The sequence below is a fragment of the Lycorma delicatula genome, chromosome 3 (assembly GCF_047948215.1).
Source record: "Lycorma delicatula isolate Av1 chromosome 3, ASM4794821v1, whole genome shotgun sequence".
Lineage (NCBI taxonomy): Eukaryota > Metazoa > Arthropoda > Insecta > Hemiptera > Fulgoridae > Lycorma > Lycorma delicatula.
In genome coordinates, this window is record NC_134457.1 from 45066192 (window position 1) to 45081865 (window position 15674).

The 15674-nt window shown below is 29.0% G+C and overlaps 1 protein-coding gene and 1 long non-coding RNA gene across 4 annotated transcripts in view; one reads left to right on the forward strand and one right to left on the reverse strand.

Moving 5' to 3' along the window:
- LOC142321548 (uncharacterized) overlaps positions 1 to 15674 on the forward strand; it is a 52584-nt gene that overhangs the window by 30348 nt on the left and 6562 nt on the right. The window lies entirely within an intron of this gene.
- LOC142321546 (uncharacterized) overlaps positions 6042 to 15674 on the reverse strand; it is a 35857-nt gene continuing 26224 nt past the window's right edge. For 2 of the 3 annotated variants that reach the window (XM_075359714.1, XM_075359713.1), the window contains exons 5-6: positions 12688 to 12792; positions 6043 to 7159 (exon numbers count right to left, since the gene is read on the reverse strand). In XM_075359714.1, coding sequence (XP_075215829.1) covers positions 6429 to 7159; positions 12688 to 12792 — 836 coding nt within the window. In that variant the 3' untranslated portion in view covers positions 6043 to 6428. Of the gene's footprint in view, positions 7160 to 12687; positions 12793 to 15674 lie in introns of all 3 variants that reach the window. The other variant, XM_075359712.1, reaches the window with a different exon arrangement.

Consider the following 15674-nt stretch of genomic DNA (forward strand, 5'->3'; position numbering starts at 1 on the left):
AATAGTTCTCAATCTGGGAGTCGCGAATCCACAGGGATCGCGGTGATGTGAAAGGGGGTTGTGAAATTAGCCTACTACTTTACATGTAAACAATAATGAAATCATTTCACAAGAAAAATATAATTTATTATAAGCATTTTAATTACATTTATAAGTACACATGTAAAGAAATAAATTAACGAGATGTTGGATTTGTTTTTCATTTAAAAATTTCTTCATACGAGGATCTATATTAGAAACACTCAAAAGCAAATTGTTTTCAAGTGATAAAAGACGATTCTTACATTTAGTTTTTTGTGCAACCATAGATGAAAAACCCTTTTCACAGAGGTAAGACATGGCGAAAGGGATTAATACTTTCATTACTTCTGTGACTAAATTTCTGTATTCACTTCATCGAGCAAACTAAAATGAATCTAAATCTTCAGTCATGAATTGTAGTTGTAATGTTTTATCAGCAGACATTTCAATGAACTGGTCGTGTATCTGAACTACTAATTTGGCAGTTGCTGCAACATTTTCACTAATTGCATTCACCCCCCCCATCTTTTTGAGAAATCATTTTTATTCTCCAGTAAAAACTCCGACAACTGAATTTTTAACTCATGCAAGTGTGTCTTCTAAACTATCCAAACTGTTGAGAAAACCAGATTTATCTCAATATAATTAGAAGTGATATCAAAATTTTTACCTTAAAGATGAATAAACCAGAAATAAAAAGTTCACAAAATGGTGCTGGACGACTGACAAATTAAGGTTAGAGAGATAGCAGAGGCTTTGGGTATATCGAAAAACATGTTTGTCATAATTAATTGCATATGGGTAAGCTATCCACCCATTGAGTGCCGCATTTGCTCACTTTGTACCAAAAATGCATTTGAATGAACATTTCAAAGCCCTGCTGGAGCAATTTAACCCAAACGAGTCAGATTTTTTGTGTCGATTCGTAACTGTAGATGAAATGTAAATCCACCACTACATGCCTGAGATGAAACAACAGTCAAAACACTGGACTACAAAGGGTGAGCCTTTTCCAAAAAAAGCAAAGACGATTCCATTGGCCAGGAAGGTGATGGCGACTATTTTTTGTGATAGTAATGAAATTTTGTTCATCGATTATCTTCAAAAAGGTAAAACAATAACAGGACAGTATTATGCATCATTATTTAACAAGCTGAAGACAGTAATTGCAAAAAAACAATCGCAATTGAATTGAAGAGGAAAAAAGTGCTTTTCCATCAGGACAATGCTTCTGCTCACACTTCAATAGTCGCCATGGCTAAAATTCACGAATTGTACTTTGAATTGGTTGACCACTCACCTTATTCACCAAATCTGGCCCCAACCAACTTTTTCTTGTTTCCTAAACTTAAGATTTTGCTTGGAGGAAAAAGATTTTCATCGGACAAGGAGGTTATTGCATACATAAACACTTATTCACTTGTCAGAGAAAGACACCAGCTGCTATTTGGAAGGGTTAAAGAGGTTAGAGCATCACTGGAAAAAGTGTATAGATTTGAAAGGAGACTTTATTGAAAAATAAAACTATATTTCACAGAAAAAATACATCTTTCTATGTTAGGCTCAAAACCTTTCTGATAACCCTGGTATGATTCAGTTGTACCATATAATTTCATGTTTTAAATATTGTACTGTTTTACATATTGTACTCATAAAATTTGATGAATAGCTGACTCCAGTATAAGGTTTAATTCCCAACTTTTATTTAATTGATTGAATGAAACTGTGACCTATTTGCTCTGTCCGACCACTCATAATTTAATTCTTCACCAATTTTTTCCAAAATCTTTTGTAACTGATGCCCCTACTAAATTCTATTTTCAATTCAAAAAATCAATATCGTGCTTTTTACAGTTTTCTCCATCTCTTAAATCAATCCTTCTGTGTTTCAAAAATTTACTCAATTAGAATGCTTAGTAACCTACCAGGGGACGTAGACAGTGCATGGCTAACATGTAAAATGAACTAAAAGATTGTACACTTAAAAGAATAGCTCCAGCTTCTAGATATGCTGTATAATCTGGAGTACATTTTAGGAGATCAAACTCTCAGATTTAAAAAAATATCAATAAAAACCTTCCAATTCCCTTAATATCTGATAAGCCCATATCTTAGCCGCATATAAGACTACTGTTTTGTAAGACTGTTGAAGAGCGTGAAGTAACGTGACTAACTGCTAATCATGAGCCAACTTCTCTAAAACGTTATTTTCATTAGCTTTTAGTAATTTTTTCATTAGTAAATTTGGGATCAGATTAGAGAATAGGTTGTAAAATGAACTAAAAGATTGTACACTTAAAAGAATAGCTCCAGCTTCTAGATATGCTGTATAATCTGGAGTACATTTTAGGAGATCAAACTCTCAGATTTAAAAAAATATCAATAAAAACCTTCCAATTCCCTTAATATCTGATAAGCCCATATCTTAGCCGCATATAAGACTACTGTTTTGTAAGACTGTTGAAGAGCGTGAAGTAACGTGACTAACTGCTAATCATGAGCCAACTTCTCTAAAACGTTATTTTCATTAGCTTTTAGTAATTTTTTCATTAGTAAATTTGGGATCAGATTAGAGAATAGGTTTTACTGAATCAGAATAATCCAAATGTATTTAAATATTTGGTAATAATTAAATACTAGGTTTCCAACTCTCGGATTAAAATTTTTATATTAATTATTTAACAAAAGCTTATATGAAAGATTAAAAAGTTTTGCATTATTGATGAAATATTATTTTCTTCTGAATCAGTAGGCTAATTCCCCATTACTTGCTTGTGAAAAATGAACTTTATTGTTTGAGAAATGGTCAACCCTGATTAAAATTCTAATATAGAACCTTCCAGATGAAAATCAGTAGTGCTACCATTTTTCCCACCAATGTATGTGTCATTGTACAAGTAATAACAGATATTGAACATTCCAGCCGAGTAAAATTTAGTTGATAGGTTGATAAACTTATCAAACAATTTTGTTTCTGGCTATTTAGTTACTACTGCCAATTGAATAATATTTAATGTTAATATTTGTTTGTTTTAAATCATTTTTGTTAAGAAAAGTTATAATTTTTTAATATTTACAAGTTAGTGATTTAAAATTTAACTTCAGTGTTTTTTATTGGCTTTAATAAACTTTACAGTATAAATTTTTGATTTCACAGCATACAAATTATATCACTTGAAATTAATCTTCTGTTAATAAAATTTAGTTTCAAAAAATAAAATCATTTCACTATTATTTTTTTTTTCCAACTTAAATTATTTCACTGTACTAGCAGAGCCTTTTTGGCTTTGCTTGTGCCTCCTCTATTGGAGGCACAATAATTTAAAATTTTACTGTAAATCTCATAATGTGTTCGCAAATTTTTTTTAATAAAATGATGGGCAGTCACACATACGATTAATTCACTGCGATATGTTCCATGTAACTTCAAAGTGAAATGTCAACAGAAGTTACAGCAGAATGTAAGTTAAGTATAGAAATCATAGATTTGATTGGGTGTATTGGATTTCCTGTATGCCACTTTTATTTACTTTATGTACACATAACAGTAACTTTAGTTTACATAATGAACAGGCTTAATGTATACCCTGCATTTATTATATCTACTGAGCAGAGTTAATTTTTCTTAATAGTAAAATTCATAAATATAAACAATCAAATCAAGTTAACAGTAAGTTTACTTTTATTTGAATTTGAACCTGGGTTGTATTAGGGTTGTTTGAAAAATTATCAGCCTGTGACAGATACCCATAGCACAAATATGAACAAATAACTATTTAATCCAATACAAGCCTTTATATGGCTTGCTATGACCTTTCAGAAGCATGTATTTAGTTGTTATTTGTGACTATCAAGTAAAGCAAATAAATTTGACATTTTAAAAAGTTCCAAGTTCCCCAAGAACCACCATAACTAACAAAACTCTCAGACTTAAGATATAAGTTAGATTAAACATAAGCAAGATAATTGATCATTACAAATTGATAATTGGTTGTTGATACAAAGCAAGATAATCGATCATTGTTTAACTGAAATGTTCAATTGCAACTATAACTTTACAGATAGTAAGAAGTAAACAAATTCACAAATATTTTCACATTATTATGAAATCTATAAAAAAGCAAAGTGGTTTATTGAAAAAAAAAAAATAGTACTAGTTGTAAAAAATTAAATCTGTGGCTTAAATTAAACTGTAGATAATTAAGTTATATTATAACCTTTTGTTTCTTTTTATACAGTGTAAATAAAGATATATATTTTTATACTATTGTACATTACTACCAAAAGTAAATTAAAAAATTTACTTTGTTTGCTTTTAAGAGAGAGTATATTTTTCCACACACTTTTTAATAATCATCCAGTGTAGAAAAAAATGTTTGTCTTTCTTTAAATAATTTTCATTACTTCCTGTTAATTACTAATAATGACATGTAATACATTTATAATATACACTCCACTTGTTATACATGTAATAGATAAATCATCATCCCCAGTTTTAGACAGAGTACTGTATATACATGACTTTATGGTGACCATGACAATAGTGGTGACTTCATTTCATGTTTTGGATTCACACTGATTATTCTTATCTCCTTTCAATATTTTATTTCTGTCAGATTTATTGTACCTCTGTTAAGAGGAATTGGTTTCATTTTTAACGTCATTACATACTTTTATAATTTTGTCATTTTTAATTAAAAACCAATACAGTGGGTTCAATTTATCATTAAATCTGAAGGCACAAATGTTTATTAATTGCATTTTGAATTTTATAACATTTAATTTGAATAAAAGTTTAGGATTTATATTTCAGTTTCTGACAAACTTAGTAAAATGTAAATTAAGAACTATAACTAGTATTTATTTTAAGTAATTTTCTTAAACTTATTTTGTTTACACGACTGAGATTTCACTATGCATGAAATTGTAATTTCAAAAGAATCTTTTTGAATTTGGTTTAAAGACGTATGTGAAAATAAACACCAGCAAAAATTGAGCTGTATCATATTGATAAAAAAATTTTTATGTGTTTGTGTATCTGTATATTGGCTTATTTTTCGTTGATATCTGCAGATTGGATATACTGATTGGATGAAATTTGATTCAGTAATTGCTGTATACACTGATATTCCATGTACAATTTTGGTCACAATTAGCCATGGGAGCAGAGCATTTATACACCTTATAAATTCTTTTTACTCAAAGGGTAGGTAAATCTTTTCACATAATTTAATGTCCCTTAGGTAGCTAAGATAATTTCTGCTGGTGGAGGCAAAAATACCCTTTTTCCTTTTTGGTCATTTCTGGACTAGAACTCATATTCTTGAACTAATTATATGATTCTAGTACATTAGTATTTAATTTTGATTATATATTTGATTTCATTCAAGGATAGTGGATATAGCCTAAGTTTTCTGTTTTTTTCTTCAGATCATTTTGCTTGATATTTCCAGATTGGATTAACCACCAGTTTTTATGAAATTTTTTACAATGTCTTCTAAATGTAGGTCATTGATCCTATTAATTTTGGTTATAATCGATTAGTGGGGTGGGGAGATATGGTTACCGTGGGTCATCAAAATTTTACTCAAAAAGTAAAATAAGTTTTTACATAATTCTTAATTGCATTTTACATACTTTAATGTTCCACTTACTTTTCTTCATAATCACCAATCTGTCACAAGGGCAAAGTCCTCAGTATCCAGAACTGTTGCGATTTTTTTTAATTTTCTTTTAATTTATAACAAAAATATTAAGGAAAATACATTTTTGTTGTTCAAATTAGAAATCCTCCATTTGTGCATTAAATGAAGAGAGTTTAATCAGTTTATAATTTTTTTGTTTACCTAAAAAAAAAGTTTATCAAGGAAAATTGAAATTATTTTTAAAGAACTGAATCAGTCACATTTAGAAGTTAAACATTTTTATCAGTAAAGTACATAAAATCATTGACTAATAATATCATTCTGAAATAAATGATTTTCTTTGTTACACAATAAATGATAATTTTTTTTCAGTTAATTTGTATTCTTTTATTTTTTCAGAAATAGTACCAATTCTTAAAATTTATTAAAACTTGACTAATGAAGTTTAAGTTTAACATTGCCTATTATTTTTGTAAAGTGAAATACTGTATTAGTTTTAGTAAAATATTTTATACCTACATAGTTCATAGATTTGAGCTAAAAATGGATTTTTTGTTATAATAAAAGTTTTCTTCACATTATTCTCTTAAAGAAAACATATTATTACAAATATAAAAGCACAAGTACATGTTTATTTTTATTTATTATTAATTGTAAAAATTAATTTTTAAGTTTTATGTTCTACTTATTTTACTGAGTATCTCTAGTGTAAATATTTTTTTAAATATTTTTTCTTAAAATAGACTATTTCTTAGTCTTATTTTAAGTAATTTTATCACTTCTAAAAGCATTTAAAATGTGATGAGTTATAAAATAGAAAATCCTATCAGTAAATGGTTTATATATCTGCTGCTGCATTTGTGAATCATGATTTTCATCTTTCTCTCCTTTAATACTTTTACTTTCATCTTCTTTGGGGGTTTTGTTTTCACTAGCCTTTTGTAATATTACTTCTTGTTTGGTAAACTCTTTAGGGTTATTATTATTAGGTATATCAATACTACTTGGAACTGTTACAGTTGTAACAGTATCAAGTTTTTGTGGTCTATTTTCTTTGTTTATTTCTCCCTCAGTTGGAATTATGGGTTTTAAGCTTATATTTGTAACAGTATCTGGTTTTTGTGGTCTATCTTCTTTGTTTATTTCTCCCTCACTTGGAATTATGGGTTGTACACCTTCATTCGGATATTCTTTTATATCTGATCCTAGTTGAAATCTGATAATTATGCCAGCAGATGTACGTAAGCTTTTGTCTAATAGTGACTGCTTATCAATTTCACAGTTAATATTTTCAATGTACCCGAGGAAATCTGAACCATGTTGCAGATTTTCATTTATAGCATTTCCATAACCAAAATTCATTAAAGTACATATTTTATAACCATTATCATCTGAAACGTTTTCATCCCAAAAAAATAAGTTTAATTTTAGACAAATTTCTACACCTGGTTTTGATTTCAGTGGATAACATTTTTTACCTGGTCGCGGAAATCCTGTAAACATAGATTTAAAAATTACTATTATGTATTAAAAATTAAAATGAATTTTCTTTGTTAATTTAAATCATAATAAACTGCAAAAGTAAATTGCACTAAACACAATTCTTGTTTTTTAAATCATATGTTTTCTTAGATTCTGTTTCTTATTACAGTAATAAATTTACTGTCATGAACAGCAATTTGCTGATAATTGAAATTAAATAATGTCATTAAGCTAATATGAAATCGAAGGTTATAGAATAAGTGATATTAAAAGCAATATTAGCTATTTCTCGTTGTTCTAAAGAACCTATGAGGGAGATGTTAGTTAGCCCATGCAAAAAATAAAGACGCAATTTTTCTATTTCTTAATATAATTTTCTTTCAAGACCATACATTTAGTGCAATATTGCTCAAGTTTTTCAAACCCATCAGTATACACAATTATTAAAGTTTTCTAAGTAGGCAGGTGTATTAGCAGTATAATTTCACATAAATCTTTTTCCAGCAAGACACTAATTTATATTTGGAGACAGATAATAGTGTGGTGCTAACTCTACCAAGTAAGGAAGTTTTGTTGTGTAATTCAAACAGTTTTGCTGTCACAATCTCAGAAGAATGACCTGATCCATGGTCCATTGTATTGGTGGAAAAGAATCTTCTCTTTCCTCATTGGTCATCTTTTCTTTATATCTTCACTTAGGTTATTCAGTAAAGATGCATAATATTTCTCAGTTATTGTTTTACTCTTCTTAAAAACTGTTCTAATCAGTGCAGTTGACTTATCATATTTATCTGGCCTGGCTTTAGTTTCCTACAGTTTTGCCTTTCCAAAGTAATATTTGATAAGCACAGAAGATTCTCTTTTATGCATTTTTCAGAACTCCCCTTTGTCTGAAATATATAAGCAGCAAGGTATTTCCAGAAGTATACTTTCTTGGCAATGTAGTTATGCTGTATAGCTATACAGTATATTATTTATGGAAAAGTATGCTAATTGTAATGGATTTTGCAGATCTTTATGTTTCATGATCCTCCTTCAACCAAAAAACACAATTTTAGCTTTGAAAAATTCCAGTTGAATGTACATTTGCACATATGTATGTATGTATGTATGTTTGTATTTTGACTTATTTTTTGCTTGATATCATTAAACACAATGGGGTTGATTTGGATGAAATTTGGCATGATGATTTTTGTGTATGAGGCATTGAAATCCTAATATAACTTTGGTCACAATCACTTAAGGATGTTGAGAAATGTGGATCTTATGAATCTCAAATCTCAAAATTTTACTCAAAGGATAAGTAATTTTTTTCACATAATTTAGGGCTTCTTAGGTGACACTTCTGATGGTATCTAAACTTAGTCAAACCTCCATAAAGAGGTGGAGGCAAAAATTTTTTTTCATTTTTGGACTTCTTGTACTTGACTTCGGAATTCTTGTAGTAATTAGATCATTTCATTATATTAGTATGTCACTTTGATCATCTAATTGAGTAATTTCATTCAGGGAGGCAATAAAAAGCCCATTTTTGTTTTTTTTTGTTTTTTCATCAGTTATCATTTTGACTGATATCTTTAGACTGAATTAATTGATTTTTATGAAAATTTTTTAAATGACTTCTGAATACAGGATGCTATTGATGCCATTAATTTTGGTTACAATTGGTCAAAGGGTTGGGGAGGTATGGTCATCACGGGTTCTCAAACAGTATAATAATTTTTTTATATAGGTTTTTACTTCCATACTTATTTACATATAATAGTAGTCTGCCAATGGTAAAGTCCTCATTAGCCAGAATTGCATAACTCTTATGCTAATCTTTGCTGACTTCTTTTTTGATAAATGATAAAGAAAATTAACATAGTTAATTTTCTGTTTTAGTATCATCGAGCTCTATAATTGCATGGACATTTTTTTGAATGTCCATGCAATTGACAGCTGGAAAGGTTCTCCTTTCAGATTTGATGATAAATGTTTTGGCTGCTACTAGGAAAATAGGAAGTAGAAATATTTGGTGTATGACTTACAGCTGAAGGATTTGTTGATATTGGTATTTTCATTCCATATTTTACAGCATTGTCCTATACTTTCCTAGAAAAGGTTTAAACCATGACTCTTGAAACATGGCAGAATGAATGGTACACCTGAAGATCTTTGTATCAGTTTATACCACTTAGCTTAGGAAAAGGAGATTTGTGTAAAAAGTATAATCTGTGCTGTAATGTTCAATCACATCATCGTTGAACATAGTCTTTGGTGAATTATTCAGTAAGATTACAAGCTTTTACCTAACAGCTAATGAATCTTTTGTCTCTAAAAAGATTATAGATTCAATATATGATATGACATATCACTATCCTTTTTTTGTGGTTACTCAAGACCATATCACTCTGGAACTTCAAGTCATCATTATAAATTGTGAAAACTAGCCTCATTACATTAAAGCAATATGTTGTGGCCTAAGCTGTACTGTGGACCGTATGGAAATTTGTCTTTGAAGTTATGTTGTTGCTCTCCATGTAGATAGATATATTTTCCCAAAATAAGGAATAACAATAATCCTGTTCAAATACAAACAGGTCAGTTATTGGTTTTGATAGCTGCAGTTCAAGTAAACTTCATAAGAAGTGATTATCCGAGTTGCTTTTTTTTTCAGAAATGTATTTAATTTACAGGATTTTAGAAACTAACTGAAAAAACAAATTAATAAGGGTCTGATTTATTATTTCTGACCACTAACTTTTCTAGAGGTTTCAGGTTTTCTAGAGGTTTTTCAGGTTTTTTGTTTCCGTTTTAATTTAATGGGTTTACACAAATGTTATTTTTTATAGATTCTGCAGAATTAACGCTAGATATGTGCTGTTAGGCGAACTTAAGTTATGGTGAAGTAGAGACATACCAGTAACCCAGTCAGTATATTAACACGTTTCATTAAAGTTATGTGTATGTAACTTCATTAATTTGATGTAAAGGTTGTGCAAATTAGATCCAGTTAAGTGAAATCTCAACAATAACATGTATACTCAACATCATTACTCTTAAGAAAGCAACTATGACCAGTGCACTTTCTTACCTCAGCAATAAGATAGTCTTGTTAGACAGTCTGACAGATTCTAATAAGACATGGTTTGTCATCGCATGATTGATTGTAAAAATACAAATCAATGTACCCCTTCTGATTTGAAGCAGTATATTTTATGAAGTGTATCTACACACTTAAATAGATTTGAGATTATTAAAAAAAAAAAATAAGTCTGAATATTAATTTTTTGTGCTGCTTTCTCCAATATTCATTCAATTTTCCTGGTATAAAAATTCTTCAATCTTCTCATATCTTACAAACTTTTTCCACTACATTTACTGAAATCAGTCATTTTCGTTTTAACTTTTGCCTATTACTACAGGCTGTATTCCTGATCATCACTAGTTCTGTGAGTCATGTCCTGTGAGTTACAATAATCAAGAATTCTCTGACACATTTAATGCTGTCTCAGTTGGTAGTGCATCTCTTATTTGTGATATTACAATTTTAGTTGTCCTATATTTTAAGGTAATGAGCCAGAGTGTGTTGTTAATTATAACCCAGTAGGAAATTTTATTCAAGAAACTTTTAGTTGATAGCATTAAAATTTAACTACTGGGTAGCATAGTTTTTAACCTCTTGGTTCCACAATATTTGAAAGATTATGCAGAATAGCATCATGAAAATTGAATTATATGAAATGAGAAGTAAATTATGGTCTGAACTACATTTAATGAATTGGTTCTTGTGGGTCACTGACATTAAGCAAAATTAGGTGTGGCTTACCTGCGTGATGTTAGTTATTTTATCATATTAATGTTTGTTAGTATTTTATCATTGCAGTCTGCATCACTTAAAAAGTATTTTTTTTAAAAAATGAACTTGAACAATCAAAGCCTTGATACATTAATCGTTTGAAATCTATGTGCATTACTTGTTAGCAGACACCCAGAGACAGTATCATACTATTCACTAACTTATTTTTGCTATGTCCAATTATTTCCAGCACCATGTGTATAATAAACCACTATCCGTAAACTACTAAGGAAAACAGTAGATAAGATTTCAAAATATTTTATCGTTATAGAGAACACAGCAACCACTCCTCTGTTTATCATTGACCATAATATTAATGAGATTAAGTTAGGCTTTTTTCCAGATAAATGGGAAGAATTAAAAGCAAATAATTAATTCTGGACAAAATTTATTATGATTGGAATCAAAGATATCAGTTAAAATGAATTTTTAAAATACATGATCCTCTAATAATGTTCAGTATCATAAAAGATTGTGAGATAATAAATCACATAAAACTTTCTGTGAAATCATGAAATCAATCTGTAGGGTATGAAGACAATATTTCATTTAAATCAAACAGAATCACTTTACAATTTTATAAAATTCAGTAAAGATTTTAAATTAGTTTAATTTTTATCATCAAAAATACCTGGAATAGACTAGTTCAATTGGAGTGTATACAGTAAATGGAGAGTAGGTACAGTAAATGACTAAAGGGGCTTTACAAACTGCTATAAAAAAGAATGTCCATGCAGCTGCAGTCCTAATTAATAAATGTTCAAGTAACTGTCTTATTCCTTAAACATCCAACTGAAGGTAAAGACATGGTGTGCAGGTCATAGTGGTGTAGCTCACAGTGCAAATGTAGGAGTAGTTCACAATTGGGCAGTCGATTCATAATAAGGAGGTGAACTGTAATGCTTCAGTTGTATTTGATGAGGCATCAAGAACATTGATATTATATCATTTTAAAATGTTTAATATTTTAATTATGATATTTGACACTAATGATGATAGTGGTGAGGTGTATTCAGAAACAAAGTAGTTTATTAACAAGTACCTTAAGTAAATGTAGGTTTGCCGCACATCCAATAACAGAAAAGGGCAAGGATTGAGTGCATATCATTATCAGCAAAGACAAATTCCAGTCATACTTGAGAATAAGTCCAGAAAAGGTTTTGTATATTTTTCATTTGCTGAAAAAAAAAAAAGTTGAATGTGGCTGTTATGTATTATAATTTGTACATCAATCCTGTTCTTATTGAAGAAAAGAGTTTAGAGAAAGAAATGATCTTGTACAAACCAATCGCGGAACTTTGTTCAGGTAAAGTGGTAGTGTAAAATCAAAAAAAGGGTTGACAATCACAGTCATTGAGCTAGCCATCCACGTAAACCATAAGCTGCACCTACTTCATAACATCCTCACTGTATATTTACTCATGTTATAATGATGATGATTTACACAGCAGTTAACCACAAACTGCTCACCACTCCTTATTCTAAAGAATAAAGATTTCCAAACTTTATGTTGACTTTAAGTGCTCACCCTCCATTTCATGTTTTAAATAATTATTGCTTTATTGAATGCAGGATAATTCCCATTTTGTTACATAGTGTAATGTAAATCCATTTTAACTTTAACTTTTTTATCACTTCTATCAAAGTTATTAAATTAAAAAACCAAAGGAAATTTTTAAGAAAATAAAAAATTCTTACCTTGTGTTTCTTCATATATAACAAGATCTTTTTCAGTGATGAACCTTAAGCGATAAGTATTCTCATCTGAATAGGGAGTTTTATACATATCCATAAGAATACAAGCTGTACAAAATAAACAGTCACAATAATTTTCTGCTGAAATAAGTTAGTTTCTCTTTTTCATGAACTAATGAATATTATTCTCAAACACCATTACTTTATTAGTCACTTTTTATTTATTCTTATGTACTATCCAATTTTAACGTCTTTGCATCAATCTAAAAATTCTTCTTTTATTTGTTTTTTAGTGTGCGTTTTTTAAATTAATTTTTTTAAGTGCACTTTTTTTACATTTTTAGTTCTTTCTATTTAAAGTATAGAGAGACCTACATTTCACAGCTTATCTGAAAAAAAAATGGTTCACAAGAAAAGGAAGGCAAGAAACATTGCCATAAAAATAAGATAAATCTCTCTAGAATGTGGGAGTAAGTATTATTGTTTTACTAATTTATTTATTAATTTCCAGAGAGAAAAATAGTTTTCTACCTTTAGTTTCTGCTTTGAAAATTCTTGGAAGATCTGAATTACTTCAAACTGTACATCATTATGTTATTAAAAATCCAGTATTAAGCACTGATAAAGGCCAAAAATTTTTAAATATTTTCAAAACGAATTCTCTCTACAAAATAAGAAAAGAATAAAGTGTTGATTTTCTTCTTTTTTTTAATGGGTGAACAGTGAGATAGATTATTCCATTTAAGTAATATGAATCAAATTGAAAACTTTTTATAAAACCTTTTATAAACCTAAATTTTAACCTTTAATTTACTTTTATTTTCACTTTACTTTATATTTACTTTAATTTTGAACCTTTAAAAGAAAATTAAAAATCAGTGTAGAGTGTACAAAAATTATAATAATTATATATAGAATGAAATTTAACATTTTTTTTTTTTTTTTTTTACTTCATAGTTTCTAGTAAATTAATTTAATTACCCATAAAAATAAACATTTTAAAAACTGAAAATGAAATTTTTAATTTTTTACCCATTTTTAATATTTCTAGTAAATTACTGAAATTTAAATTAAATTGTTTTTTTCTGGTAAATTAAATTGTTATTGTACAAAGTGAGTAACATATAATCAAACTGAGCCAGCTCAATTGTAGTTATTTCAGTGTTACCTTTTACACTGTTACTACCAACGCCCTACTGATAGTGTACCTTACTACTCTCATCTGTTTTTGTCAGTTATAAACTGTTCATACTTCAGTGCAGTATATTTTTGTTCTTTGCAGTTGTGTTTTTCTAAAATGCCTTTTTCAATCAACGAAAGGGTTGCTATAGTGAAAGCATTCTGTATCCTTTCAAGAAACCAATCATAAATCTGCAGAAAAATTTACAGAATGTCAATATCCCAGCAAAGATCAGTCAATATCCTAGCAAACACGATTCAGTTAAAAAATACATACAAGAGGTTCTGTTACAAACACAAAATGAAATAGGTAACCTTCCTTTAGGATTCCAGAGGCTGTTGTTATTCTCCTGGTCCAAAAAAATCTATGTGCAAGTTATAAAAAAGTGGTGTGAGATGCAAATCTTGTCGTAAGATTCGTTATGATTTAAATTTGAAACTGTGTAGTGCAGCAACTTAGGAAAACTGACAAATTGAAATTTCTTAATTATTGCAACCGGCTTCTCAAATACATTGTTCATGGACAGACAGACACAATGCTATATTTCATCTCAGATGAGGCATGTTTTGTTTATCTGGGTGTGTTAATTCGCACAACACCAGGTATCGGAAAACCTTTTTTATACGGATTTGAATACTAGATCGTGGATACCGGTGTTCTTTGGTGGTTGTGTTTCAATTAACCACACATCTCAGGAATAATCGAACTGAGACTGTACAAGATTACACTTCATTTACACTCATACATATCATCCTCTGAAGTATTATCTGAAAGGTAATTACCGGAGGCTAAACATGTAAAAGAAATAAAAAAAGTATCGGAAAACTGAAAATTCTCACTAGATGTTTCAACGTCCACTTCACAATGAGAAGATTCATTGTATGGTGTCCTATAAAAGTGTACCATAACAATTTTTGAAGAATTGTACGCTCACTTAACAGATCATGAAAAAGAGTACATACGGCTTCTTCCAATGAGACGGGTAGTCCAATGTTTGATAGTAAAAATAGAGTATTACTTCAGAATTCTTTCAGACAACATCAATGTTCATTAAAATTTGTAATTAATCTTATCTAACCCTCTGCTTCTAAAGTTATATGTTCCTGATGTGTGCTTTTTTTTGGAGAATGAAAACTACCCCTTGTTAAAAAAATTCAAAAACCATAGATTTAAATGTTTCATAGAGCGAGATCATGTTTAAATATGTAGAATTAACATTCTTTTATGTTGTGGGATACAATTTAAGATGTCTCACTACATTTCAACCCTTAGAAACCATCCCTTATAATGAAATTTAAAAAAAATTAGTTTTCAATAGGTTGAAATGTTTTAATGGTGCATTTATAAAGAATTAAAATCCCTTTACTGTTTATGATATAATTTATGATTTATTGCAATGTTTCAACCCTTAATAACCTTCCCTTATGAAAAAAATTGTTAAAATTATTGATGTAAGTGTTTGTAGCTCAAAATAATTTAAATGCGCAGAATAAGCATTGTACCATATTCTGAAACACAATTTATGATATGTTACAACGTTGCAACTCTTAGAATCCACCTAATGACAAAAAAATAAATAGTTTTCAGCAGCTTAAAATGTTTCAATGATGCATTTATAAGGATTTATAAACTTTTTATAGCTGGTAATGTAATTTATAATTTACTCCAATGTCCTAAATCTTACAAACCAACCCCATGATTAAAATTAACAATCATGTTTTCTTAAAATTATAAAATGAGTAAAGGAGAGAAATAAAAATTTTATGTACATTATAATAGCACGTTTTATTATTGTTACTCTATGGATCAT